General features: G+C 52.6%; 2 protein-coding genes across 6 annotated transcripts in view; both read right to left on the bottom strand.

Moving 5' to 3' along the window:
• C3H9orf16 (chromosome 3 C9orf16 homolog) overlaps positions 1–1,070 on the bottom strand; it is a 2,872-nt gene extending 1,802 nt beyond the window's left edge. Inside the window, exon 1 of the mRNA XM_021194760.2 lies at positions 842–1,070. Within this exon, the coding sequence (XP_021050419.1) occupies positions 842–926 (85 nt within the window). The 5' untranslated portion in view covers positions 927–1,070. The remainder of the gene's footprint in view (positions 1–841) is intronic.
• Positions 1,071–3,718: 2,648 nt separating this feature from the next.
• Lcn2 (lipocalin 2) lies at positions 3,719–8,318 on the bottom strand. Of its 5 annotated transcripts, none has more exons than XM_029536775.1 (7): positions 8,290–8,318; positions 6,754–6,911; positions 6,206–6,342; positions 5,131–5,210; positions 4,873–4,992; positions 4,570–4,671; positions 3,719–3,946 (listed from the first exon to the last, which is right to left on the bottom strand). In XM_029536775.1, the coding sequence occupies exons 2-7, from the start codon at positions 6,889–6,891 to the stop codon at positions 3,927–3,929; spliced, it is 597 nt and encodes a 198-aa protein (XP_029392635.1). In that variant the 5' UTR covers positions 6,892–6,911; positions 8,290–8,318; the 3' UTR covers positions 3,719–3,926. The 5 variants fall into 5 exon arrangements, with proteins under 5 accessions (XP_029392635.1, XP_029392633.1, XP_029392632.1 ...); XM_029536773.1 differs by lacking the exon at positions 8,290–8,318 and adding an exon at positions 7,379–7,474; XM_029536772.1 differs by lacking the exon at positions 8,290–8,318 and adding an exon at positions 7,346–7,474.
• Between the last annotated feature and the right edge of the window lie 5,242 nt (positions 8,319–13,560).

Here is a 13,560-nt window from a genome sequence, read left to right on the forward strand (position 1 = left end):
GATGAAAATATTCTGAGACTGTTGTGGCAATGGCTATGCTGTGAATATATGAAAGTGCAGAACTGTACATTTTAAATGGTACAGCCTACAGTGTGACCTACAGCTTAATAAAGTTTTTATAACAAAGCAAAAGTGTACCCCATCCTTATTGCACAGTAAGTCCTGCCTGCCCTCTAGGTAAGGCACCAGACTTGACTACACTCAGACAAAACAAAACAAAGACAAAAAACGCTTTTAGAAGGAAGCTGTACTCTGGAATCTCAAAAGCTAACCATATCTATCCTATTTCCCCTTAAATCCCTCTACACCTCAATACAGAAGACACCAATGTGCCCAATGTTGCTGATGGGAAAACTGAGGTTCCCAAACGTGCAAAAGCAGTCTGTGGCCTGTTGAGTCGCCTGAGGTCCTTCTGCAGTGCTGTGCACCCAAACACAGTGCTCAGTAAGCAGGTCACACCAGCAAAGCCAGGTGGCTGGGGTGCTGACTCAGCATAGTGGGACGCCCACCCAGCCAACCCTCCTGCAGAGCCATGCAGGACCAGCGAGGAAAGTGGCTGAAGCAAATCCCAAACCCACAAGCGTCTCTGAAGCTGCCTCAGTTTCCCCACTCGACACCAGGGCTGGTTAGCGACAGTTCTCTAGTACTGCAGCGCTCCGTTCGCTATTGCTCGCCACCGCCTCCGAGGTGGCTGTGGGGACAACTCCGGAACCACTGAGGCAGAGTGAGACATCTCCTTAGTCCCTCCCACGCCTCCCATCCCCGCCCGATTCCAGATCCTCGGACAGTACTCCAGGAAATGCAAAGGTCGCCTCAGCAACACCACCCCACCCCAGGTCACCTGCTTCCCCGAAGCTGTCATTCTTGCGTTCCGTGCCATTCTTGCGTTCCACCGGCACACCTAGGTCCCCGTTGGGGCCCGACATTGCGGGCTCGGGCGCCGCAGAGGCCACGCGAAGATGGAACTCGGGGATCGTCGCGCGGAAAGCCGGCGCGGGGCGGAAGGTACGAGCAGCTGATGGAGCACCGGGCGGAAGCTTGGAACGCCGCGGCGCACGGGGGCCCGTCCTGAGCCCCGCCCAATGCCCAGCCCGTAGGCCTCCGCGCAACCACGCCCTTAAGCTCCGCCCCCTCCTTGCTTCGGCGCTCTATCACGCTCACAAACATGGCTCCGCCCCGTCCGCTCTCAGGCTCCTCCTCCTCCCGCTTCCGAGCCCCGCCCCTCTCCTGGCCGCAGTGACCCGCAGTCCGCGGAGCTCGAGGTCGCGCCCAAGGACGGGCAGTGGAGACCCCGGCCTGCTAGAGCTTGGGATGTGTATGAGGCTCCATCCTGCTGCTTCCGCCCCTCTGCGCGTTCGGAATCAGCACCTCTCCTCCCCAGTCACCAGGAATCAGTCTTCTTCCCATCTCTCCCTGGTGCTGCCAAGATGACCCACAGCCCCCGTTCCATCTTAGCCAATCCTGGCCTCATCTCTTCTCTTAGGACTCTCAATGGCTACACTTTTCGAGTGAGACCAGATTCCAGCCCAGGACAGTAGATGTAAAGCCAATTGGTTTGATTCACGCCAATAAATATGATACGGGCTGGGAAAGGCGTGTGAAGTGCTGTGTGTCAGGTTCCCAGTACAGAAAAGGTTTGGTGTACTCTGCTGTAGGTGCCTGGGGGGCCGTGGAAGGTGGTGGTCCATCATGAAAGGCTTCATGATACAGACCTCCAGCAGTCACATCCCCCGACTCCATGCCCACTGGGAGGGGAAAAGAAACCTGTACAAAGTCAATGTCCAGAACCACTTGTGGATTGGACCCAGAGGAGCAATCCCAGATCCAGCTCTGTGTCAGGGTGGTGTCTCAGGAACGCTCAGAGACCACCATGGCACCATGGCACAGTGGCTATTCCAGAATGCAGGCTGGTCTCAGCATACGGGCTTTAGTAAAGCTGGGCGGGGAAAGGAAGTGGATTCTATCTCAAATCCCAGTAGGAGCACAACCCTGCGGACACCATGAAACTAACGCAAGCGTGGGCCTCTGGAACTGGAAGAGAGTACACTCGAGCTTCTGCGACTGGAATATGTTGTTGCTTGTTACAGTGCCGATGGGAAGCTCATGTCTGCATCAGCCAGGAAGAGGGAAGAAAGCCGTGTCTGTGCCAAGAGAGTTTGAAGTGTTCAATAGCAGCAGCAAGAGGCTACGGGAAGCTGACCTCCTTGGTTCAACCAAAGGAACGGGATCTAGGCTGGAAAGATAGCTCAGCAATTAAGAGCACGCAGTTGCGCTGAGCCCCAGTTCAGTTTCCAGCATCTCCATCGGGCAGTTCATCCCCACCTGTAGTACCGGCTCCAGGGAAATCCATTTGTCTCTGGCCTCCTCGGGCACTTAACATATGTGCATATACTTATATGCAGACAGACAGGAAAACCAATAAATAAATAAACAAAGCTGGAGAGTTGGCTTGGCAGTTAGGAGCACTGTTCTAAAAGATCTGGGTTCAATTCCCAGCCCCCACATGGTGGCTCATAACTGGTGGTAACTTCAGTTCCAGGTGATCTGACTCCTTCTCCTGGCCTCTATAAGAACTGCATGCATATGGTTTGCATACATACAAAGGAAGGCAAACCATCCATATAAATAAAAATAAATAAATAGAAATCTGGGGGTTGTGGCACACAGCACTTGGGTAGCAGAGTCCGGCAGATCTCTATGAGTTCGAGGCCAGTCTGTTCAAAGTTCAGAGTTCCAGACCAGTCAGGGATACCTAGCAGGACTCTGACTCAAAAGAAAGAAAGAAGTAAGATCGACTGCTCAGGAGTGAAGCATGTGGGGTGTAGCTTCCTTTCCTGGCTGGCCTTTAACCTAGGCCTTAGATCTATCTCTCAGCCTGAGACCTTCCTGGCTCTGAAATAGTCTCCATCCCTCACTGGCAGCTCCCTGACAGGACTGAGATGGGATTGCCCTCTGCCTGGACACACCCTTCTCAAGGGCAGCATGTGTGTGTGAGGTGGGAAGGCTGGGCTCATTTGGAACCCCAGGGGTCCTGGCATCGGGGAGAGGGGGAGGAAGAAATGGGAGGGCTTTCTTGTGGTTGGTGTGGAGGGACCACAGCTGTCACCAGTGGGGGTGGCACCTCGTCAAGGATGACACAGGCCTAACCACTATCCACATCTGTGCACCCTCCTGACCTGGCTGCAGCCCCCAGTTGGGCATGGCCGCACCTCATAGCCCCTCCAGGCTCTTCCAGCATCCCCGCCCTAGAGGGGCTACAGCTTTGGAGACTGTTGCAGGTGGCAAGGTAGCCTTCAGAGGCAAGGGCATGAGATGAGCCCAGAACTTAACTTGGGGAATGGGAGGGCAGTTGATAGCTGAAGCAAGAGATCTTGAAGGTAGACTGGAGTTCTGGGGCCTTCTCTTCCTTGAGCCTTCTCTTTGTGGCCCTACCACCGCACTGGAATGCTACCAGTGTGAGCCAACCCTTTGCCCCACCTCTTTTTTTTTTTTTTAAGATTTATTTATTATTGTACATAAGTACACTATAGCTGACTTCAGACATGCCAGAAGAGGGCATCAGATCTCATTATGGATGGTTGTGAGCCACCATGTGGTTGCTGGGATTTGAACTCAGGACCTTCAGAAGAACAGTCAGTGCTCTTACCTGCTGAGCCATCTCACCATTGTTATGGGCGTTGTTATGGGATGAAGCAGTACAGACCCTGAGAAGTGGGGGTATGTGTTTATTCAGCAGAAAGGGGGCGCCATTGGTGGATGGGGAGTGCTGACCAAATAAGAAGAGGCATCAGATGCTCATTGGTATGGTGGCTGGTGGGGCAGCCAGGTGGTTCTCTGGCAACAGGAAAGCTGGAGTGGCAGACAGGCAGGCAGCACTTGAACCATCAGGCCTCTGCGCATCCTAGTCAGCCATGCTCATCGCCTGTTCAGTTGTCAATGCATTGGTCTGTAGGAGAGAAAGCTCATCAGAACAGAGCAGAGGGGAACATGTGGGTGATCCTGGCTGCCTGGGCCTTTTTTTGATGGTTGGGGCAGCAGAGCAACCTCTGTGGAGCCAACAGTGTGAAAGAGAGGCATCCAGGGCTGCTGTGGGGGAGTGGCGGCTACATAGTGCAAGTGTACCCCGGCTTTCTGCCAGGTTCCCCTCTGAGCCTTGGCAGCCTCTCAGCGGATGGCTCTGTGTAGCCCGGACAGAGTCTTCTACCCAAGTCACTTGAAAGCAAGATGTCTTTCAAGCTATGGGATGGGGAGAGGCCCAGGACAGCAAGGTTCAGGGTGGAGAGGAACTAGCCCTTGGAAGAGGTGGGAGGCTTGGGGGTGACAAGAATGAGGAAGCTTGGACAGGAGCCTGGAATCCTCATCTGGGCAAGTCCTGGCTCAGCTGCCAGAGGAAACTGGGGCTGAGATCCTCGAGGACTTGATAGACCCTGAGGTGTCACAGAGTCTCCCAGACCTCAAAGTGGATCCCGATGGCTAGAGCAGGGGATTAAGTCTTCCCTTCCCCTGGCAGGTCAGTACCAGCTTGGACAGTCCCCACATCCCTTCCCTGTCTCCAGAACTGGTCATTACCGGTGGGGACAGAGAAAATGATGTTGTCGTCCTTGAGGCCCAGAGACTTGGCAAAGCGGATGAAACGTTCCTTCAGTTCAGGGGACAGCTCCTTGGTTCTTCCTGTAACCAAGATTGTGGGAGAGCAGCCACAGGGCACTCCATAAGTTTGACTGGACTAGCAAACGAACCCTCCCTCAGACTTGTTATCTGTGGAGGTCTGCAGAAGACCACTCCTTGAAGGGGGCTGAAGCTCAGACTTGGGACCCCAACCCTCAACGTGCAACCCAGAGTTGAGTCCCTAAGGGTCAGGCAAGAACTCACCATACAGGGTAATTTTGAAGTATTGCTTGTTTTCAAAAGTCTTTCGGAAAAATACCATGGCGAACTGGTTGTAGTCAGTGGTGGCCACTTGCACATTGTAGCTCTGTACCTGAGGATACCCTGAAGGCGTGGAGAACAAGGGATGGGTTCTGTCTGCCCAAGCTAAGAGTTCTCCCCAGCTTTCAGAGTGGCTTTCCCCATAATAAAATATGGGGAAATGGGTGGAGGGACAAGGACCCTGCCGGACTCAGGACTCACTTTGCATATTTCCCAGGGTGAACTGGCCAGCCCTGGAACTTGGAACAAATGTTCTGATCCAGTAGCGACAGCCCTGGTCCCTGTGGGAGAGAGATGAGAGTGAACAGGGATATGATATAGGCTGGAATGCCCTTTGAACTAGAGCAGGTGGGGCTAGCATTCCGATGTCGCCTACCCCGTTCCTCCAACCCATAGCAGCCTGCCACCAAACCTGGCAGGAGCCCGCGCCCACCCATCTTAGATGCACCTAGGCCTTTTGAGTCTGCCCTGCCTGGTCCTGCTAAGACCTTTCTCTCCCCACTCTTTCTCTGCTCCCTCTCTAAGGTCTCTCGGTTAATCCTGAGCAGCCAGCCTACTACAAGCTAAGCACTACCCCAACCCTTTAACCAAATGTGAAATTTCCCTAAGTCCCATTCAATCCCCTGCTCCAAATAGCTGAGCTCCCCAAACCTGCCATTCACCTGCCCTTCACTCCTCAGATACTTTGCTCCAACTCCAGCCCACCCATCTGCCAGAGGCAGTTATCATATGCAGGTGGTGGCCCTGGCTCTCCTCGGCAGGCCCAACCCTCCACCCCCCCACCTCTCCCATTGGCTGCCTGTTCTCTCCTTCACTATTCTTTCTACTCTCCCTTGCTCCAATTAAGCCACAATTCTCCTTGCAGAAGCCCCCCCCCCCAGCTTGGCATAGGGCGAGATGCCCCGAGGCTATTCCACTCACACAGCCAAGTAGCCAGTGTTCCTAACCACTGAGTCGTTTCCCAGTCCTTCCACCTAAATTTTGAGACAAGGTGAGCACAATGATTGGATTACATTGGCTGCCCAGCAAGTCCTAGGGCTCCTGACCCCTCCTCTCCAGGGCTGGGTACCACACCCAGCTCCTCAATGCTTATTCCTGGGGACCAAATTCAGAATCTCCTATGTATGTGGCATGCACTTGATGGATGGAGCCATCTTCCTAGCTTCTCCCTCTTGTTTTCTATGGCTTGTGTGTCCTTCCCCCTTTGACAGAAGTCAGGAATAGGAGAAGAAGAGAGCAAGAAACGACTCAGTTCCGGGCTGTGACAGGGCTTCACCTGACAAGGATGGAGGTGACGTTGTAGCTATTGTTCTCTTGTAGCTCATAGATGGTGCTGTACATCGTAAACCGGCCTTCTTTTTCTTTCTGGACCGCATTGCCTGCCAGGCCCACAACGTACCACCTGCCCCGGAACTGAAAGAAAGGAGAGATGGAGCCAGGGATGGCCTCGCAGGCTGCTCCTCCTGCTCTGCTCCTCTGGGTACCTTCAGGCACCCCAGCTGGAGGGCAGCAGAGCCCCAGATTCGGTCTGTCTAGAGATACTGGCAGGAGTTAGCCTCTTCCAAGGCTAGACAAGATCTTAGATGGAGTTAACCCTGAGCAGGATGGGGTGGTTTTGGGCGAGAGGCTACTGTCAGAGTGGCTATCTGAGCAGCATGAGATGCAGCATCCCCTCGGACACAGAGTGCTCATGCGTGGAAGCCCGGACACTGGCGTCCCAGAATTCTAGCCATCCTACCCAGTGCCGCCCGTGAAACCGTTGGCTTCTCCTCCCATCTGCCCCGTTTCGCCAACCCCTCCTGCAGCAGCCCTTCAGGGTCCTACCTGATCGCTCCGGAAGTCTGGCTGCAGGGGGACAGTGAGCAGAGATGGGGCAGGGATCAAGTTCTGAGTTGAGTCCTGGGCCTGGCTCTGCAGGACCCCAAGCAGGGTAAGGCCCAGACACAGGATACTCAGGCTCATGGTTTCCGCAGCTACTAGGTCTGATGCGTGTAGGAGGAAGAGCAGAGAGTGAGGAGGACTCCCCAGCGGGCTCTTTATGGGCCTACCTGGCTGCCAGTCCCCCTGTTGGGCAGGGTAGTCCATCCTTTACCAAGTCCAGGAAGCCATGAAGTAATTGCCAGTACATCCTGTTGAAATACTTGGCAAGATTTCTGTCCCTCTCTCCCCCAAGTCGGAACTGTGCAAGGTTGAGCAACAGGAAGGGCTGCAGGGGGGCAGAGGGGGACTGGAGGGACATTCCCAGAGCTTTGGAGTCTGGCAGACACAAGGGCACTGCTTGTGGGTCAGAAGCTTAGATCTGGACAGCCTCTCCACCCCCATAACCCCCTAGGAGCCCTAGAGGGTCAGAAACAAGATAGTGAGTATAATGAAGGCGTCCCCAACCCCAGCCCCGCCTCCCACCCAGCACCCACACCTGCCGAAAACCAAAGCCATCTGAACACCAGACCCTGTGCAGCTTCCTTGTCCGGGGAAGGGTGAGGAAGCTGAGAGTGAATGTTCTAGACAGGGAAGAACGGGACACCCTGTTCTGAGCCTGCCGAGCTCAACCTTGGTCCTGGCACAGGGTAAGGCGTCCAAAAGATTAGCCTGGGAGTGTCCAATACCTTGAGCCCTTTCACTTTCCCATGACCCCACTGCCATTTACAGGAATAGACAGGGCAGCAGCTGAAACTCTCAGGGACACCCCCTCTCCTGTGCCGCACAGTCCTTAGATGTGGCTGCTTTCAAAGGCAAGGACTGCAACCTCGGTGTCATCTTAGCACTGGAGGGGGGGGGATAAGGGGATCACTTGGGGGAGCACGAGCCCTTGGGAAAAGTGGGTGTGTCTCCACACTGCCCTGTGTACCCCAGTTACTTTGGACAGAAGCAAGTGTCTACCTTCTCCTTAAGTCGTCTTCCCTTGAGAGGCATCCCTCTGTCCCTGGCCATAGCCTTGAGCAGAGGAACCTAGTGGCCAGGGCTCAGGGTTCTCCCTCCCCCAGTTGATTCCAGCCTAGTCCTGAAGGAAGCCCTTTCCTCCCTCAGTGGGGCCAGGACGACCTCAACTGAAGGTAGTGATGGATCCAGATGCTATACTGTGTCACTTCCCTCCCCCCGGGTGGCTTACTCGGGAGCTACTTCTGAACATCTGGCCTGAAGCTGGACTGAAGTCCTCGGGCCCTGGGCAGGACCAGAGGGGCCATTGATTTACCTGTTTGCTACTCCTGACCTCCCCCCTCCACTGCTGCCTAGCTCTGGGGTGGTTAGCCACGAGGGAAAGCTTAGAGGGGGACCTTAAGCTGGTAAGTAGGCTACAGCCTCACACGACCCCCCCCCCCACACACACACCTAGGACACAGCCTTCCCTCTTCCCCATACCAGAGAGACTACAACGTTAGAATCTGTCCCTTCAGGTCCCTAGATGATGAAAGAGCAGGAAGTGAAGCTAAGCCAAGCTGTGGGGACGATGTGGCCACCAGAGCCTGTCACTCGTGAAGCACGGTGACCTCCCCACCCTTCCAGCCCTGGCTAGCTCAGCCCTAGGGGATCCACCCCTTCTGCTCTCTGTGACCTTAAAAGGTAACCGTGAGCTGGGGTTGTAGCTCTGTGGTGGTTTATCCAGCACATGGGAGACCCCAAGTTCTATCTCCAACAGTAAAAAGAACCAACCTTCCAACTAAACATATTAGTTTAAAAGGTCTCCTTGAAAACTGTATCGCCTTTAAGCTCAACACTCGGTGCAGAGGCAAAGAATCTCTGTGACCTCAAGGCCAGGCCTGCCTGGTCCACACTGGGAGTTTGAGGCCAGCAAGCCAAAGGCTTGTAAGACCTTTGACTTAAAACAAACAAATATAGGACTGGAGAGATGGCTCAGTGGTGAAGAGCCCTGACTGCTCTTCCAGAGGCCCTGAGTTCAAGTCCCAGAAACCCACATGGTGATTCACAACCATCTGTAATGAGATTAGATGCCCTCTTCTGGTGTGTCTGAAGACAGTGACAGTGTACTCATATAAATAAAAAGTAAATAAATCTTTTTTTATTTTTTTTTATTATTTTTTTTAAATATATAAGCCGGGCAGTGGTGGCGCACGCCTTTAATCCCAGCACTTGGGAGGCAGGGGCAGAGGAATTTCTGAGTTTGAGGCCAGCCTGGTTTACAGAGTGAGTTCTAGGACAGCCAGGTCTACACAGAGAAACCCTGTCTCGGAAAAAAAAGAAAGAAAGAAAGAAAGAAAGAAAGAAAGAAAGAAAGAAAGAAAGAAAGATATATATATATATATATATATATATATATATATATATATATATATGCTGGACAGGCAGAATATTCTAGACTCTGAAAATCAGGGGGCAGAGTGACCAGTGGAACTGTACTGGTATAAACTGGGGCAGAGAGCTGGGTCTGTAAAAACTAAAAGGTCAGAATTAAAGGTAGGAGGGATCTGGCCTAGCTCAGGACTCTGGCTGTCCCAGGTGCAATGCACAGCCATTTTCAACCCGCTGAGTCTTGCTTCAATGTGCCCTTCTCCCAGCATTCTGCTAGGTCTCCCCTGAGCCCCTTCCCTCTGAAACAGAATCCCTAAAGCCCAGGCTAGCCTCAGACGCCCTATGTCACCAAAGATGACTTTGGACTTCTCATCCTCCTGCTTCCACCTCTCATCCGATCTGTCTCCTCCCTTCTTTCCTTCCTTCCTTTTTTCTTTGGCTCCTTCTACCTCTGGAGCATCGGCGTGCATCACCAGCCACAGCAGCTCCTCCTTTTATTATTTTTTATTTGGCTACCAGGTCTCACTGTGTGACCCAGGCTGCTACTGTACTTAGTAGCATCATGTCTGGGTCACTCTTGGGTTTTCTGCGGCCATAAGGCCAGAGAACTCTAGCTGCTATGTAACCTGACCCAGGTCCGATCCACATGAGAACCTCCTAGGTTATTGCATCTCAAGAATCCAGTCTGAAATTCCGATCCAGAAACTCTTCCAGAAACTTGTGAGCCTGGCCTTGAGGGGCTGGAGCTAATGCAGCCCCGCCCTCTAGTCTGGCCCTCTGGTCTGCAAGCTGAATGCAGGACTACTACTAAACAGGTCTCTCAGGGCCTGGGCTGCCTGGGAGGAACCCTGAGGCGCGAGAGCCTGGAGAGCCTGGAGAGTGCTTTGGAATCCAGCTCAGTGGCAGAGCACTTGTCTAGTGTGCCCAGGGCCCTGGGCTCCAACCTCAGCTCTGCTAATAAATAATAAGCAAATACGCCGCTGTGGCCCAGGCACCGCCCCAGGAAATCTTGATATCCACAGGTGGGCCCAGTGGCCTCTGCTCCTGGTCACTTGAGTGGGAAGGATTGTGCAGTGGGAGATGTTCACCTCTCCAGGGCCTTGATGTGAGTCTCGGGTCCCAGAAGTGTCTTCGCACCAAGATGCTCTGGGGACCTAGAGGGTCTCCCAGCCCCTGCCTCCTTCCATGACACAGGACCCTGCTTGGGAAAAGCTCTGAAAAGCCGTCCCTCCAAACATTCTCCGGGTACCCACTGGATTCCCCCATCTGGGGTGGGGTCTGACTGGTGGAAAGGAGCAGGCCTTACTTCTTGAAGTCTGTGCTCAGGGCCACCCCTGAATCTGATCTGTGGGTGTCTGGCCCAAGGGTGCCTTCGATGGGTGCCTGTCTGTTGGTTTAAATTCCTTTAGTTTCATCATGGTGCACATGTATATAAGGTATTTTGATCACAATCACATTGTCATTAACCTCTCTTGACCCTTTCTTCTCTTGACGGTCACCTTCATCTTTCTGACTAGTCTCCCTCTTAACATTCATGTTTACTTGGCTGGTGTGTGTGTGTGTGTGTGTGTGTGTGTGTGTGTGTGTGTGTTCGTGTGTCCCAATGAGTTTCATTAGGGTTGCTTACAGGACCATGGCAACCGTGGGTAAAGGGTTGTTTACAGGAGTACCATAACTTACCAGTGGTTACACAGCTGAAGAAAATCTCTCTTGCTCTCTCTTAACTATTATCTATTTATTTATTTAGAGGCAGTGTCTCATGTAACCCAGGCTGGCCTTGAACTTACTACTATATAACCGAGGGTGACTATGAACTTTGAGTTTTTAAAAAATATTTATTTCATTTGTTTTTGTTGTTGTTGTTGTTGTTTGTTTTTTTGAGACAGGATCTCGCTACGTAGCCCTGGCTGCCCTGGAACTCACTATACAGACCAGACTGGCTTCGAACTCACAAAGATCCACCTGCCTCTGCCTCCCAAGTGCTGGGATTAAAAGCATGCAGCACTACATATCCAACAAGAAAATATCTCTTAAACTGGGCATAGCAAGACTCTGTCTCAAGAGCCAGGCGTGGTGGCACACACCTTTAATCCCAGCACTTGGGAGGCAGAGACAGGCGGATTTCTGAGTTTGAGGCCAGCCTGGTCTACAAAGTGAGTTCCAGGACAGTCAGAGCTATACAGAGAAACCCTGTCTCAAAAAACAAAAAAAAAAAAAAAAAAAAAAAAAAAAAAAAAAAAAAAAAAAAAAAAAAAAAAAAAAAAGAAAGAAAGAAAAAAAAGAAAAAAGAGAGACAGAAAGACAGATAGATAAGAAAGACAGAAAGAGGGGGCTGGAAAGATGGCTCAGTAGATGAGAGCACTAACTGCTCTTCCAGAGGTCCTGAGTAGCTGGGCGTGGTGGCACACGCCTTTAATCCCAGCACTCGGGAGGCAGAGGCAGGTGGATTTCTTAGTTCGAGGCCAGCCTGGTCTACAAAGTGAGTTCCAGGACAGCCAGGGCTACACAGAGAAACCCTGTCTCGAAAAAAAACAAACAAACAAACAAAAAAACAGAGGTCCTGAGTTCAATTCCCAGCAACCACATGGTGGCTCACAACCATCCGTAATGAGATCAGACGCCCTCTTGTGGTGTGTCTGAAGACAGCTACAGTGTACTCATATCCATAAAATAAATAAATAACTCTTTTCAAAAAAAAGAAAAAGAAAAAGAAAGACAGAAAGAAGAAAATAAATGTATCTTCCCTCAGCAACCATCAGCCGCACACAGATCCTGAGGGAGGCGGGAGGCCTTGTGAGCCTGTCCCTCTGTCTGTCTGCTTCTCATTCCAGAGCATGGATGCCTGTGCAGACAGAGCCCAGGAGAGGGCTGACGTGACCACAGGTACAGGCACCTGGAGAACAGCTCCTGGCAGGTCTGCAGCAGGCACCAGGTACTCAGGAGGCAGTGGGTGGCTGCTGAGCACACCTGGGCTCTGCCTGGTTGTACAAGGAAGGGGCATGTCTGGGTTAGCCATTCCTTGGCACCATGCCCCAGTTCCCTGCTTCTCAGATCTTAGCTGGACTGGGCCTCTGATGGACACCATCAGAGGTGGGGTGGCTTTTGTAAGAGGACAGACATACTTTCCCTAAAAGGTTGCTTCTCTCTTGTGCCTTGCGTGCCCAGGACAGAGCAGGAAAACGTGTAGCCCAGGAGGCAGCAGAGTGGATGCTGAAATGGTTAAAGACTAGCTGTCTGAGAGCATGTCTCTAATTCCACAACCATGGTGCCCACGCTCCTGTCTGGGGGAACTCCTGGGAGCTCTGAGAGGACCCAGCTCATTCTGCTCCTCCCCATTCATCCTGGTGGTTTCAGTGACTGAGTCACCTGGGAGGGGTGGTATGGGTGAATCTAACAGGCAGTGAGGCCAGTGTGTCTACCTTTAAACAGAGCTGATCTGAGCCAGTGGAGGTGGATGATCGAGAGGGAAGGTAGCTCAAGAAACATGGTAGAGCCATGTTGATAGTGGCCCCCGAGACCTCGGCCTGGGCCTGGCTGCTGTGGTGTTTCTTGGAGTCCTTCTCAAGAAACCGTTTCAGGGTTGAGGAGTGAAGGGTGAGTTCCTGGGGACAGGGCTTAGGCCGGTGTAACTGCCATCACCCATGGCTTTCAGAGCACCGCTCAGGGTGGAACTCTCTATATGGGTGCGAGGGACAGAGGACACAGGACTGGGACTTCATTCTGGATCCAGAGCCCTCGGGCCTTGGGGATGGAGACCCTCAGCCTTAGTCAGCCAGAGGCAGCATCCCGGATCCCCTCCAGACATCACTGGGTGCCCCTGTTCCATGCTACCTCCCCACACTTCTGGGTTCTGTGGGCTGAGTCCGCTTCCTCCCCACTTCTTATGGGTATTGGCCCACCTCTTACTCCAGCCCTAGGTCTGGTGCTGGCCACACTCAGCCTTCTCTTAAGAGCAAACTTTTCTAACAGTGTTTCTTGCCAACAGCTTCTGCAATTGGGAAAGGCTGAGAGTTTCCCAAATCACCGTATTACAACAGATTACCACATCTGTTGGCTTAGAATCACATCTTCCAAACCCCAGAAGTCAGAAGTCAGAAATGCGGTGTACAGGAGGTCGGGAGATGGCTCAGTGGGTAAAACACAGGCTTTGTGATTATGAGGATCCAAGTTCAGATCCCTAGAACCACGTAACTGCCAGGGGTGGGATCATGTGGCCCCAGTGTTCCCGTGGTGAGATGGGATGTAAAGAGGGGATAAACCTCAGACGCTCCCAGGCATGCCAGCCTGGCATAGGCAACCAAGAGGAGACCTTGTCATAGCGGGGCGTGTTGGCGAATGCCTTTAATCCCAGCACTTGGGAGGCAGAGGCAGGCAGATTTCTGA

Source organism: Mus pahari, chromosome 3 (assembly GCF_900095145.1).
Source record: "Mus pahari chromosome 3, PAHARI_EIJ_v1.1, whole genome shotgun sequence".
Taxonomy (NCBI): Eukaryota; Metazoa; Chordata; class Mammalia; order Rodentia; family Muridae; genus Mus; species Mus pahari.